The 14,817-nt window shown below is 38.7% G+C and overlaps 2 protein-coding genes across 4 annotated transcripts in view; both read right to left on the minus strand.

Annotated features, from left to right (window-relative positions):
- arhgef12a (Rho guanine nucleotide exchange factor (GEF) 12a) overlaps positions 1-8,738 on the minus strand; it is a 41,624-nt gene extending 32,886 nt beyond the window's left edge. For 2 of the 3 annotated variants that reach the window (XM_062419802.1, XM_062419800.1), the window contains exon 1: positions 7,232-8,738. In XM_062419802.1, coding sequence (XP_062275786.1) covers positions 7,232-7,263 — 32 coding nt within the window. In that variant the 5' untranslated portion in view covers positions 7,264-8,738. The remainder of the gene's footprint in view (positions 1-7,231) is intronic. The other variant, XM_062419801.1, reaches the window with a different exon arrangement.
- Positions 8,739-12,602: 3,864 nt separating this feature from the next.
- Positions 12,603-14,511, minus strand: tlcd5a (TLC domain containing 5a). Its single transcript, XM_062419805.1, has 2 exons — positions 14,316-14,511; positions 12,603-13,609 (listed from the first exon to the last, which is right to left on the minus strand). The coding sequence occupies exons 1-2, from the start codon at positions 14,509-14,511 to the stop codon at positions 13,077-13,079; spliced, it is 729 nt and encodes a 242-aa protein (XP_062275789.1). The 3' UTR covers positions 12,603-13,076.
- Between the last annotated feature and the right edge of the window lie 306 nt (positions 14,512-14,817).

Below are 14,817 nucleotides of genomic sequence, written 5' to 3' on the forward strand. Positions count from 1 at the left end.
GGGGAACATTTTTCTGTTAATTGATTTACCTGTTGACTTTAGCACTACACTGTAGGTTAATGTGTCTGGCAGGGGAACACGGACACCTGGTTGCACTGACTTTCTGTGTCTGATATCCTTTAACAACCTCAGAGATGTATTAATGGCTGTTACAAGCTGGCCAATTATGACATTTAAGGTGACGCAACCTGCGTTAAAACCACATTACTAATGCTGCATTCTCTTCAAAGCTCCAAGTCCTTATATCGATTGGTCAATACTCACTAAAACCATCTGGCTTGTTGAATGTGAGACAATACTTCATATGCTGACTGATTCATCACAGAGAAAGTTATTTGGACTTTCAAGGAACAACAAAAATATCTACACCAAAGCTTATTATAGCAAAGACGTAATTATTAACAGTATATCCCTGCACTTTCTCCTTCTAACCTTCCTTTTTTTATCCACTGTCTTTCTGCTATCAAAGCAATCTAAAGTCATTCAGACAAAGCAACATGCCTCTAGGTTGGTGACAGAACCTGCTGTTATGGAAGCGGTTCTTTTCGAGGAACTGCAATGGTGTATCAGCCTGTCTAGTCACCCCTGAATCAGCAGAGACAGGCAGTGTAAGATTAATCACAGTGCAACAGCAGGTTGCTGCTCTAGTTTTACAGTACAGCTTCTACTGGCACAAAGAGACAACATTCAAATAAAGCATCCCAATTCTGAGACCCCAGGATGAGGAGCCTCAACGTGCCACATAAAATCACATCCAATTAGAACGGCAGAGAAGCTGCTTTCTAATGTCAACTATGTCCGACTATATCAGAGAAAGATGGCGCAGACGTACACAAACAGTCCAGCAGACAGCACATGCTACAGTAACTGTATCACAATCAATCAACCAGATAAAGACTTTATTAGCAGTCGCTGTCCTTTTTAAAACTCTCCCAGTAAAAACAGAGAAATAAAGATAAATCTCCTTCATATCTTTTGGACATTGTGCAGTCTGCAGAATATCACGGCTTCACAAGTCTCACAGTTAGCTCGAGGGCACTACCCTAGTTCATGGCTACAAAACCCTTACATGGACATGTGAGGACATGACACGAGGCTAGCGCTGATTGGTGATCAGATTGTATATCAACGACTGAAGGGATGATCGCCGACTGTTTTTTCCTAAACTGATATTAAGGTGATTTAAACAAACGTATTATCAAAATGAAGATGTTATAATTTTTTTTTAAACTTGAATCTGTGTCTTATTTTGTGCATTTAGAGCTGGTTCTGGTCGAGCGACTCGATTCCCGTTAATCAGCATGAGTGATTGATTTAAAATCCTTAATTACCAACCAGTTTGCAGTCTCTTCTCCACCCTACCTCTCCGTTCTCCATATCCCTGCTTAGTGCTCACCAAAACTTTGTTCTGCACCCCTTAAGATTAGTTAACGTTATGGATATGATTTGAATTGTGATATAAAAAGATAATTATGCTAAAATGATGCTGTGATATTGTTGCACCAAGTAAAAGTAAATAATAATTATGTAATACCTCATTCTCATGTCTGTTATTTCATTGGCTAAGTGGGAGTTCCCCAAATTGGAGATGAGACAATACTATATCCAAAGGCCCAAACACTGCACAATATTCAGTCAACAATTAAAGTCAAAAGCAGCTTTATTGTCAACACTGACTTAAAAAAACAACTTGTTTACCTCAAAATATTGCACATATAAACTGGGCTATTCAGATTAGCTGTTAAAGTGCAATCAAATACCTCAATGTAAGCAGACAATAGATAGTAAAATATTCTGTCTACTGCAGGGCTACAGAAATAAATGTTCTTTTCAGTGATGAAATGGACGGGCTGTGACACCAGGCCAACCATACCCCACACAAAGAATAATAAATAACCAAACAGGCCTTAATAAATAAAAAGCAAAAATCAAAGAACTAAAATAAAACAATCTCAGTTTACATGGCGGCCTTTAAATCCTACACAAACAATTGTCCAATGTCCTCAAATAAATAGTCTCCTTGTGTTATTAAAATAAACACAAAGCCAGAAACAATGAAAGATCACAATTTTACATTTATGCTGGAGTTATGTGAGACTTTACCTACAGATTTTAACTAATAAACAAGATGGTTTATTTTCTCTGGTTTGAGAAGGTTGTGGTGGTAAGTAATGACGATGCCAGCCACACTGAACACACTCTGATGCGGTGCTGGTTGCAGCTAATAAATAAGAACAATAATAATAAAAACAATAACATAATAGACTGTATTCGTTATCCTACTGTGGCCTTGTTCACTCTGAGAGAGAATGAGTGAGTGAGAGAGAAATAGTCCACTCTCATTTCAGTGACACAGTGTCACAGGGTGACGGTAGGAAGATCTGACTATGGAGAACATCACCCAACCCTTCATGACACTTTAGCCAGACAGCTCTCTTCCCTTGTCCTCTTTTTTATCTGTTGTTGTGATCATGTCTTTTGTGAAGTGAAAGTAATGTTTGGGCCCTGAAGCCTTCTTGGTTAACAGGGGAGGACTATAGAGAGTGTCCACAAGCATCAGCATCACAGGGCTGGGTGATAGACCCCAACTCCCCCCTGCACATAAGAACCCCAGCTAATGCTCCGACTCCACCCACCATCCAACATCATCAACCCTGGGGCATCGCCCGTTTCTTTTCCTCTCTGCGGCTCCCTCTCCTTTTCTATCTCACCGTCTTTTCTTTCCTTCTAGCCAGGTTTCTCTTGACTAAGATAACTGCAGGAAAAATATTAACACCCTTTAAAGACACAAAAGAGGATCAAGGTTAAAACCACAGAAGAGGCAACTCATTTTGACTTGTCGATTTTTCATTCATACTTTGCTAATTATTGAAAGCAAATGTGATACAAAAGTAAGTACTGGCTACCTGGATGCATAAGAAAGAGTGATGATAAGTAATAATAGTGGTGATAACAAGAGACTGGGACTGACCGATGAAAAGAATTGAATAAGTGATGAATGCGATGGAGAGAGTGTGTGAAAAAGAGTGAAATGGGACCTGGCAAGAATGAACAGAGTATGGTGAGAGTTGGTGTGTGCCTGCCAAAGTGACATCCAGGTGTGAGCAGTCTTCCTAAGCTCCTCATTTACATTCTATAAATAAACAAAACTGAATCTGGCCACTCGCTCGCTGCTGACACTCAGTAGCTGATACGATTCAATGTAGATAATTCAAGGCCAGCTTCACTCATAAACCACCAAGAAACACTTAGAAAACACTGCAGCAGTTTTTGCTGCAAAGAGACTATAAAGCTTTCCACCTTTACCAAAATGTGACCCTGTCGCCAATCACAAAACATATTTCAAGAGTGTTGTGTAAAATGCATCACTGCCAACCGTAACAGTGTAATAACCTGGCCTGAGTGAAAAGTCAACACAGCACAATGATAACCACTTTATAACCAAATACTGGTCATTACAACCATAATTCACATAACTATTAGATGGAGTAAATGTGTCAGGAACTCATATAAGACAAGAATATTAGACCAATTATGGAAGAGTTAGAGTATTTGTGTTGTCGATTAACTAGTAGTTTTCCTTTTAACTGGCGACTTTTACTTGAGTGTGTCTGTCTTGTTAATATATTGACGACACATGTTGAAAATTGGAAGATCATATCTTTAACAGCTGTACTTGTGGATGCCCTATTATTGCCCTTATAGCAAAAAATATACAATGACACCAACACGTAATATTAACATAGAATTTCAAAAGATAAAACAGATACAGGATTTGAGACCAGATCATTGTCCAACATAATTACAAATCAATGAGGTAATCCAGTTTTCCATTGAGTTGTTTTTACTTTCGCTAGATTGACGTGTAACAGCGGACAACTGTGCACATGCTACTCCTTGTTAACTTGCTGTTAGTTAGTACTTTCATGATCAATAGTGTTTACCATTGGTGGACAAAATATTAGAAACACCTTTCAGAGCACCACCACAAACTACAACCTCCAAATGAACCAGGGAATTAAATCAACTTTTTTTTTGACACAATTTCAACCAATTCTCAATATTATACTCTTATTATAAAGGTTGGATTTATTACAGAGGTGTTGGGTTTGATTTCATGAGACTATACAAGTAGTGTCCCCATTTCTTCAGTATTTTTATATATGCCACCAATTGGATGGAGCAGATAAGATATTAAGAGTCTTTAGCTAAATAACATTGCATCATAATACCATAAAATGACACTTCCGCGAGGTCATATCTCACTCAGCAAATGGTGCTATGTGTTTCCCATACAATGCATACAGTTGTATAGCTGTCTATTTTCACTGCCCTACTTGGAAATGACAGCGTATCTTACCGCTTCAAGCTTTCCTGCAGGCTAATGTTTTAAATATTTATTACTAAATTAATTTCATATGTTAATTTTGACTTAAACTTGAGTTTCTTTCCCCCTACTTCTTTTTATCTTGTCCTTTCAGTTGTGGGAAACATGTTTGTGTGTTAATACTGCCGCTCCCCACTGCATGCACAGCTGGAGCCTTTGCACTTCAGATCACAGCTCTAAATGACTTCTGGATACTCATTTTAATGCACAGTTCAGAGCAGCTGACACAGCCACCCCAGTATCAGTGCTGACTAGATGGAGTAGGAGCATACTGCATTATCAGGGAGGGCTGCCAAATACAGGAGACGCATTATGAGCAGACCGAGCTGTCAGAACCACTCATGAAAACATTCGTTATGAGAAAACAAATTCCTATGCCGCATTAAGGCAAATTTCAACTCCGGTGCCCTGTTATCATTTGGTGCTGACATAATTACTTCATTATTCCACTGACATAATAATTATAGATCATGATTTTTATAATCGATTTACCCTTTCAGGTCATTCATCGAGTTCAAATTCAAAGCATTTCAAATTTGCTGCATGCTTTACTCTGTTTCCTTGCATTGTAAAATTGAATGCTCTTGAGTTTTCAGACTGTTGCCAAGCAAAATAAACACTTTGAAGATATCGCTTTGCATTCTGGTAAGTTGCGGTGGGCATTTGGGCATGTCATGACTAAATGATACGCTTAAAGATACATAAATAACTGTTGGGTTCTTTTCCTTTTATAATTAACCTGCCACAGACATAATGCATCACTGCCGACTCTTTTCCTCCGACGGGAATAACGAACTCCGACCAGCCTCCCTGAATGTACCTGACCTACACTGATGGACCTGAGAGGAGCATACAGCAGACAGCCAGTTTGCTCCCACTGAAAGCTATTGTTTACTATTAGTGATGTCACCAGCACCACTTCCCGGGAGGGCCTCAGGGGGGGGGGGTGGGGGGGTGGGAAAAACGTGGAGATCAGCAGAACTCTATGACAAAGAGCTAACAGCACACTAAACTGACCCACCGGCTGGCAGCCCAACCCCAATAGATGTTAGATGTGCACTCCCACCATGGCCAACTGAACAAAAACAAAATGCACTACCCCGCACCGCCAGGGAGAGAAAGCAAGGACAGGGAAATACAGATTCACTTAAGGAATGGAGGGGGAATCAATAAAGTTATTATCATCAGCCACTGTGGAAGAAAACGCCCTCCGAAACTGCTGCAGCCTGAACAATAATTGCAACTGCAGGCCAGCTCTCATATTGTTGCAACAGAGTTTATGTTCAACACAAGCCGGCTGCAGACCATCCAGGGTGCTGTCACAGTGTTTTGCATTTATTTGTTTTGCATGAATGTAACAGCCCGCATCAGGCTCTACTGGTACTGTGACAATTTTGACTTTTATGACACAAAGCTTGTAAGAAAAACAACAACCAGATGAACAAGCTCGCTCTAAAAAAGGTGTCAGTCTACATGCTGTGACTAAAATAAAGATCAATGGACAACAGATTAACATTCAAGCCCTCACATGCAGCATCAAATCTGAGCTGACCAAATACATGATGATATTTTTTAGACAAACCACCCTGCCTCGTAGCAATAAAACCTAACACTGCGTTTATCATGAGATCAATAGCATCACTGTGGATTATCTGACTATCAGCTGCACTGTGAATTTCATTACAGGTTTACTGAAGTGATCTGAAAGAACGGACTTCTTCTTTTAACTGATGAAAGCCACCCGACATCACAGCAGCTGCACAGATTAAGTCATCAGTGCCGTGCACAGCGTTGTAGTGGAACTGTTAAGAAAAACCTAAAACAAAACAAAAACATAATAAACAGCACCGCAATTGCAGTTGGTGCTAGCCACTGCTGTCATCATTGCAGTGGGGGAGGGGGGTCATGAAAAATGGGGTTGGGTTTTAGCCTCGAGCTCATGCCCCAGCCATGAGAATATTTCATTTCCCAAACTGTGCAATGAGCTTCCTTCAGCCCTGAATCTGACATCCACATTCCAGTGTATTGGCCTGCTCTCCTGGCAGGTATGTGGGATTCAGGTGGGAAGGCTTGACGTAATACAACAAGCCTCAGTTGCCCTGCCAGAATACATCATTTAGAGAATAGAAACCTCTTCATTCTCCTAGTAGAAAATATCAGAAGAATTCATACATGTACTGTTGCGTATTGGAAATGTGTATCTCAATGGATTACTATAACACAGACACACACCTCTCTACTATTCAGGGTTTTTCAAGCTGTGACACATTACTTAGCCCGCTGTTGTTGACAACAGTGTCCGAGCTTTGCGTTTAAATTGGATGATGCCTCAGTTAAGGTGATTAGTTGACGGAGTTTAGGTTTGGTCTAAATCCGGAGATTGTTTTAATAGGTGTAGGAGAGGGTAAGCTTTAAAGGCTTAGGGGTAATAGTGATGTTGAAAGGTGTACAGGGATCACAGATGACTGTTCCCTGGCACACAAACAGTGGCAGGCCTTCTCACTCCTTGTACAAGTAGTACTTTACTGTCTGCAGAGAACTCCATTACCCATGCTGAGATCAGCAGAGTTTCCATCAAGATCTGATGTCTCTCCTTAGTAATTAGATTGTATAACACAGTTATTACTGAGCAAATCACCACAAAGAAGTGCTTCTCTTGAGACCACGTAAAACATATTTTCATCAGCCTGTGGGTTCTGTTTCATATTAACATCATTCATCTGAAATCAAACAACTTTTTAACTAAATGTTCTGTTTCATTTCTTTGAGGGCTGCATTTGTGCATGAGGAATGTGCATGGATAGAGAAGGAGGGGAAAAAAGAAAAGGTGGTGGTATACTGTACCTGTCAGTGAAGCTGGACTGTGTGTCACTCATTGGGCTTCCGGTTCTAGATTTGCAGCAAATTATATCCGATTAACATTTTCCAGAGTGTGATGAGGCGATTTAATGGAGCGTCCTTCTCTGTCATTCGTCTGAAGTGGGCAAGGAAGATGAGGATGATGTTGGAAATAAATTAACTGCAGGGGGAAACTCTGTCGGATTGTGTGGTAAGGCACGTCCAAACACCAGAGGAAGAAAAATACTACCTATATGCTATCTGTCAACCAATACTCCTTGTCAAAATCTGAATAGCAGCAAGGAATCTACAGTGCAGACTTTAAAAATGAATCGAAAGGGGGGGCCTCGGTGGTATTAGCTGAACAGTCAGATGATATCCTTACCCCTGGCTATACACAATATGTTGGCAACAAGAATAAATATACTGCTCCAGCTGGCATACGTTGTCGTGCATGTGCATGTATGAATCCTTTTCCATTCACATCCCAGACTTTGTTTTTGCCGATATGGAGGTGTGGAGGACCCAATCAGTATCCCCACCTTTGGCCCAGCGATGTAGGGTAGTCCGTCTGCGTGCACCTCCTTGCTCGGGCTGAATGGCCTCGGTTGCCTAAATGATCTTTGAAGATGCTGGAATTTCCTCCAGTCCCATTTGGTATTCCCTGCTCCAAGAAATGCCTGTCTGCGGCTGTGTGGACGACTCTCCCGTGACCATGAGAAGAGCAGGATTCAATAGCGAGTTGAAGCGACCCGTGTGTTACAAATTAGCGCAAAAAAACAAAAACAAGCACACAGCTAAATGTTATATATACGATAGATTCAGAACAAACAACACTGGGTTAAGATGATCGATTCATAAAAATCGTATTGTTGTTCTTCTTCATTTTTTTCATTTAGCAAAAAAAAATCCTGTTGAGCTGGCGTTGAATCTTGTCTCGCTACCAGCTAACAAAAACAGATGAGCTCTTTCAGCAGAGGAAAAAAAAAAACTTTGCTTCGTGTGCTCTTGTGTTTCGACTGCAAACTAAGCAAACTCCCGTTCACAACAATGAGCCGGCCGACGACCGAAAAATACATATACAACAACACAAGCGCCGCATGAATGTTGGCTGGCTGACTGTGGCTTGCAGGCGATATGTCTCCGTGTTATGTCCCTTCAACAACAAAAAAAGTCTCCTTGAGTAAAAGACAATCCAGTGAAGTCGGAGTTAGCACAGCAGCGTAGCGTCCCTTGACTCCATGTTTCCAGATTTGAGTCGTTTTTCTCGGCTGAATTCCCGTGGATGGAAAAGCAGGCTATGCTATGTGGCCAGCTAACGGGACAAAAAAGTAACAACCACTCCTCTGTAAACAGCCACACACAAAAAAAAAAACCACAGAGGCGCTTTAAACTTTTGAGGGAACATCAAACGCCAGTTTTCCAAACGCAGGGTGTTATTTGTACAGGGATATAACTTGCGGAAAGGTATAAAAAAAATCCCACTTTCTGCCGCTAGCAACGCCCTAGCCAGCTAGCTTTAGGAGTCCAGTAGCGCTTCCACTAACCACTTCCGCCGGGAGAGATGGGAAAACTCTATGTGTCTGTACAACAGTGTTACAGAATTACAATATGGTAACTATGATGGGGTTATATTCAGTCTAACTGTATTTAATTTATACCTATAATATACGCATGTAAGTATAAAGTAAGACCAATAAACTCCTAAAGTGTTATATTAGACCTTTAATTAGTCGATTAATTAGTCGATTAATTAACCCTATAAAGCCTGAACTATCAAATAATTGCCAGAAAATTCTTATTTTGTTTATCGGACCTTCATCTGATAAGTAATTTAAAAATGAATGAAATAACAATTTTTTATTTTGTATCATATTTCATATATTTGGGAAAAAAAACATTTTAAGTAGTGTATGGACAGAAAAGTAAAACATACATTTTTATAATTTAATAACAATTTGAGGTGTTTTTAAGCTAAAATCCATCGGCTCCAGCTTCTCAGATAGGTGTATTTTCTTATATGTGTTTGTTGTTATAGTACACTGATTATATATATTTATGGTTTTGGACTCCTGGTCAGACAAAACAAAAAGTCCTTTCATATCACGTTGGACTCCGGGAACTTCTTGTTGATATTTTATAGATTAAATCGATTAATACACTGAACACTGAACATAATTGGTAGTCGCAGTCCTATATTATAGCCCAATTAGTAGATCAACTAACGGATTATTCAGCTATTAAACATGATCAAAATCTTTGTGATAGAGAAAGAAAAATGAAGTTGTTCATGTTTATTAGTTAAATAACATTAGTCATGACATATGATGATTTACAACATATATTTTCAGTTTCTCAGATGTGAGGATTTGAAGATGTTCTCTTGTTATATCATTGTAAATAAATGTATTTTGGTTTGACACTTGATCGGACCAAGCAAGTTTTATAGACTAACCAACTAAAAAACTGTGCATTAACAGATAATAAAAATTGTTGATATGTTTCTGCAGCTCTAGTAGGCCTAGTTGTTTTAATGAAGATGCTTAATTGTTTACTTTTCCATGGCAGGGAAACTAGTCTTTAATAAAACTTGTCAGTAAGGATGCACTTTGCTTTAGGTGGTTGATCAGCTTGGTGATGTATGTATGTTGTTATATAATTACGTCATGGTTTTCATGTCTGTGCTCTTGCCAAGTATGTGGTTGGTCTGAGACTGGGGGAACAGTCATTATGCTGATTATTCACATTTTACAGTCCAGTCCTTTGTCCACCAAAAAGACACTCAGTTTTCTGAAGAAATGTCTTTAATGTGTCTATAGAGGAAAAGACAGAGAGGGATAAACCACTCAGATGGCTGTTTGTACAACACAATGTAAGAAATGGAGAAAAAAGCAAAAGAGTCTGACACATAAAACTGTCTGGAGGCTTTGATTCATTTATTGTGTCCGCAGAGTCAGAGTACACAAGAGATCAAGACCAAGATCAGGATTGCAGTATTGCAATTTATCTTCACTGATTCTATTTGTAGTCCACTGTGTATATACAAGTGTTCAGTTACACATGAGTCTTTGTAATTTAATCCAACTGAGAGAAGAAGATGAAGTTCACATCACAATATCACACATCTAATTGCTTAGCATATGATTGGTAATGGTGGTTCAAAAGGGCTGTTTTGAATCTGTCAGAATCTGTTAGTCCACATGGAAATATGGGAAATATGCGCAATTATACTTCTCCACTGTCTTTTGGTCAATTTGTTTGTTTGTATGTTTCCTGTTACATGTTTATTATAGTGTTCTGCGTTCCTATCTAATTATGCGCCCTTCTGGAAGCTGACACCAGTGTGTAACATACAGTGTGGTACAGTATATTAAACTTTGTGTGCTCACAAAAATGTTTTAAACAGTTGCATTATTGCTAAAAAGAACAGAAAGAAATAAAACTATAATGGCAATCTACAAGCCTTTTATGGTAATTAGTGTAGCCTACAACTAAATTAAAATATGACTCACTGTTGTTTAACTAGAACTGTGATACTATTTCCAGTTAAAAGCAGCTTTCTTAGTTTGTTAATGTATTTATTGTATCATTGTCAAATGACTTGTTTCTTTCCTCACTGATCAGTCATATATAATTGATGACACCATCATGTGGTCATGTGAGGCAACTTCAGCCTCAGTCTAATGATACAGCCGAGTAATTGCAGTATTTAATGTTAATATGACATGTGCGTAGTTGGAAACTTGTAACTTTTAAACTTGAAACTTGTAAAATTTATTCTGAAGCATAAAAACAATCCACCAGATTTTTATTTCATTTCACACATGGATTACAAAGGCTAAAGAGTTTATTAAAATCATGAAACCATAAAGTAAATGTAGTTCTTCTTTACTCCTATATCTATGCTATAGGATTTACAATACAGAGCAGACAAAAAAGATAACAATACAAACAAAAAGGGCAATACATTCAGATAACTAAGGCACACACCAGTTTGATTTTTGCTTTGTAGATACTGTATGTAGATATATCGGTGACATGACTCTGAACAGTAGCAGTCAAGTAAACAGGTAGATGAGAGCAACACATAACATTTAAAACATAAATGTACAAACGATTGAAAAACAAGTGTTTTAGCACGTTACTGCTTAAATTTGTGTCCACTAAAATAAAATACAAGACAATAAAGACAACACAGATATAAAGTCTGAGCACAACAGTGAACACTGTTTCAGTCATGGTGTGAGCTGAGCATTATCATTCTCTACACGTAACAATTCACTTGTCTTCATCCCATGTTGCACTTGTGTCTGGATGATATGGTTGACATAAAAATCCCAATATTAAGAGGAATACTTTTCCAATAATATGACAAGTGTTTGCAAAATCACACACAAAATACTACGACTGACTTCACTCAGATAAAACTTTTCACACATGTAAATCCAAAAATTAAATAACATTCTTTGTTAGATCATAATCACAATTTAATCAGACAACAGATTTTTGTGAAACGATAACCTGATATGATTATATCATATCAATGTGATTTTACTGAGAGAAATGCTAGTTATTGCTCAGCCCTATTTGTATGTATGTGTCACTGATGTGGGTTAAGACTTAATAAAAATTGGAACACAACATTTTAGCTTGAAACAAAAGTTTATGCAGTCAAATGCGTAGCAGCACAAGTTTTCATCATGTTATCTGTCAGAGGGTGGCATGCTTGATGCACACAGAAACATGTTTGTCTCAAAAATCAAGACGGAGTGTAGAATGTGCACATCCAAAGAAAAATGTACAGGTGCTGGATCAAAAAAATTAACCTTAAGGAGAAGTCAGACAAAAGATCTGCATGAAAATATTAAATTTGTCAAGTCTTGACTATGACTGACAAAGATCTTCGTGAGATTGAAACATTGCACTATTAATTATATAATAATGAGTTATTGGTAAAGAGTGTGGATCTTTTGTGTGACTTCTTTCTCGAATAGAAAGAAGCCAAGCAGATAACTGCTTACATAGTTGGTACAGTGACAAATCAAATAACTTCAAATACCGTCTAGACTTCAAATTCTGATACCATTCACCATCATCATTCAAAGAAATGTATAGTTTAACATAAATATCCAAATATTGCTATTACCAAAGTAAGACTATGTCAGGGAAGTGCTCTTATGTGCAGGCTCTGGAATAGGATTTGAAACAGCAGCTAAACATGATAAACTGGATTAAACAAAGTAATCAAAGTCATTTATCTGCATTTCATCCCAAGCTTCTGGTATGACTTCACCTACCTGAGTATACCTTTCACATCTGCTCAAAGTTTCACATACACAAAAAACAAAAAATAAAACAAAAGCAAACAAAACCCAAATAAACCCCCAACTAAGACTGATAAGAAACCAAAAATAATTTTTTGATATGACTCACAAAGACCATGGGCTGTACATGTAAACTGTCTATTTCTTAATAGTAAGCCTCCACCAAAACAAATCACTAGGCCACAGTTCACTGCAACTGAAAGCACCATCTGTTCATGTGTTTATAGAAAGTGCTTTGGTTTTCAGTGGAAATCTTAATCTATGTTGTTTATTCTGCACCTTTGACACAACAATCTAACATGTTCAGCAGCAATATCTGCATAAAAAATGTTTTTTTTTTTTCAAAATGCACAGGTGTTGGACTCTATAGATACAAATCACAGGACATTCCTTGATATATACTTTGAAATATCCCCTTTAACATCTCAGTTTAATATACAAAAAGTTGACTTTCCTTGTTATTTCTCTTGTGTGTCCAAAAAACATACTTAATGTAAATAGTTTTTCTTCAGACAAACAGAAGCTGATCAGTTATACTTCTTTCCTTGGCCATTAGCTACTACCGCCCCTTGTTGGTCTCTCTGCTGTTTGTGCCAACTTTTGCTCTTCCGAACAGTAAATCGAACAATGTCCACCATGAACACCCATGACAGAGCGTACATAGCCACTCCCCCACACTTGATAAAGAATCTGGGTCTTGGAGCGATCAGCTCACAGTACAGCATTGTGCCTCCCACGAAGATTCGCATCGCCACAAACAGCAGCACAAACAGGACGTCCACAACGTCCCCCAGCAGCGTCCCGTAATGTCCTGTCTGTTTGAGGAACCAGCGTGCCTGCAGGAGGGGGTTGGTGATTTCGCTGCCAAAGAGTACAGCACAGCACTCAATGCCAGACTCCCCCAACCACAGGGTCAGCAGGATTCCCAGGATGCTCATGGTGTGGTGGGCCAGCATAACGGGTCCTTCTGTGCGGAAGTACACACACCAGCCCATATCAAAAATGAAGTAGCCCAGACTCAACACCATGGCAGTTATCTGTAGAGGAGTATTCTTGGTACCTAACACCACAAACAGACATTTTTTTGTTAGCACACATTTGAAATACAAGCCAAAAAAAACCACAAACATGCAATCACTGCAACATGTTATTATCCTGATTAAGAACTTATGCAATGCATGATGAAGAAATAAAAGCTAAAAGGATTCAGTCCCTGTATTGCACAAACTTACAGCTACTTCAAGTAACGCTTAACTATCTCAACATGCTAAGAAAAAAATAGCTGATTTATTGGTTACTAAATCATCAAAAACTTAATCAGAAACGATACTTATGATGAACACATAGTTTCAGTTTCTAAATTGTGACAATCTGCTGCTTTTGGTTTTCTTACAAGACTAATATATTTGGATTTTGGACTGTTGGTTTGACAAATCAAGTGATGAAATGTGAAAATGTCACTTCAGGCTCAGTGTACATTTGATGGGCATTATTTTAACCATTTTCTGATATTAATCATTGAGAAAATGATTGGCATAAAGTGAGATGCAGCCCTGAATGTATGAATGAACACCTTGTGAATTCACAAGGTGTTGCTACTTAAGTAGCATTTACAACATAATGTTGTGAAGCACTAAAGCTAAAATTATACTCTTTAAATCACTGAGACTGCCCTCATTGTTTGTAATTATGTCGTTACAATACAAATGAACAAAATGTACAAATTAAATTCTAATAGGTTTATCTACAGATGGAGGATATCCTACCTGGATCAGTGAAAGGCCAGGGTCCATCCACATAGCCTATGTATGCAGTGATACAGACTACCAAGATGCCGTGCAACAGGGTGACAAGACGACAGTTCCACTCGTCACTCCGGGACCCATTAATGTTACACAGGAGGAAGTAGAGAGAGACCCAACCGGACAGGCACAGGAGTGCACAAACCACAAGCACTGCCATCTTCTCTTCTGAAGGCAAAACCAACAAGAAAAACAACTAAGCCCAACCTATAATTTCTTTCGAAAGCGTTTGTGTCAGCAGTCTTCACGCCAACTCTTAAATCACACTACTCTGTAAAACATAAACGAGTGGAGGCACATCTTGCTCTGCAATATCGTTTACAGTAGAAAGAGACAGCATTACCATCCGAAGACTTAGACTGTGCAACCCTTTGTAAGTGAACAACAATTAGCCTTTGCTTGAACTATAATAGCACTATAGTTGGCTGGCTGAGGGTCTGGTGGGGTGAGGGGGACGTCTCTTCTT

The sequence above is a fragment of the Scomber scombrus genome, chromosome 5 (genome assembly GCF_963691925.1).
Source record: "Scomber scombrus chromosome 5, fScoSco1.1, whole genome shotgun sequence".
NCBI classification, from domain to species: domain Eukaryota; kingdom Metazoa; phylum Chordata; class Actinopteri; order Scombriformes; family Scombridae; genus Scomber; species Scomber scombrus.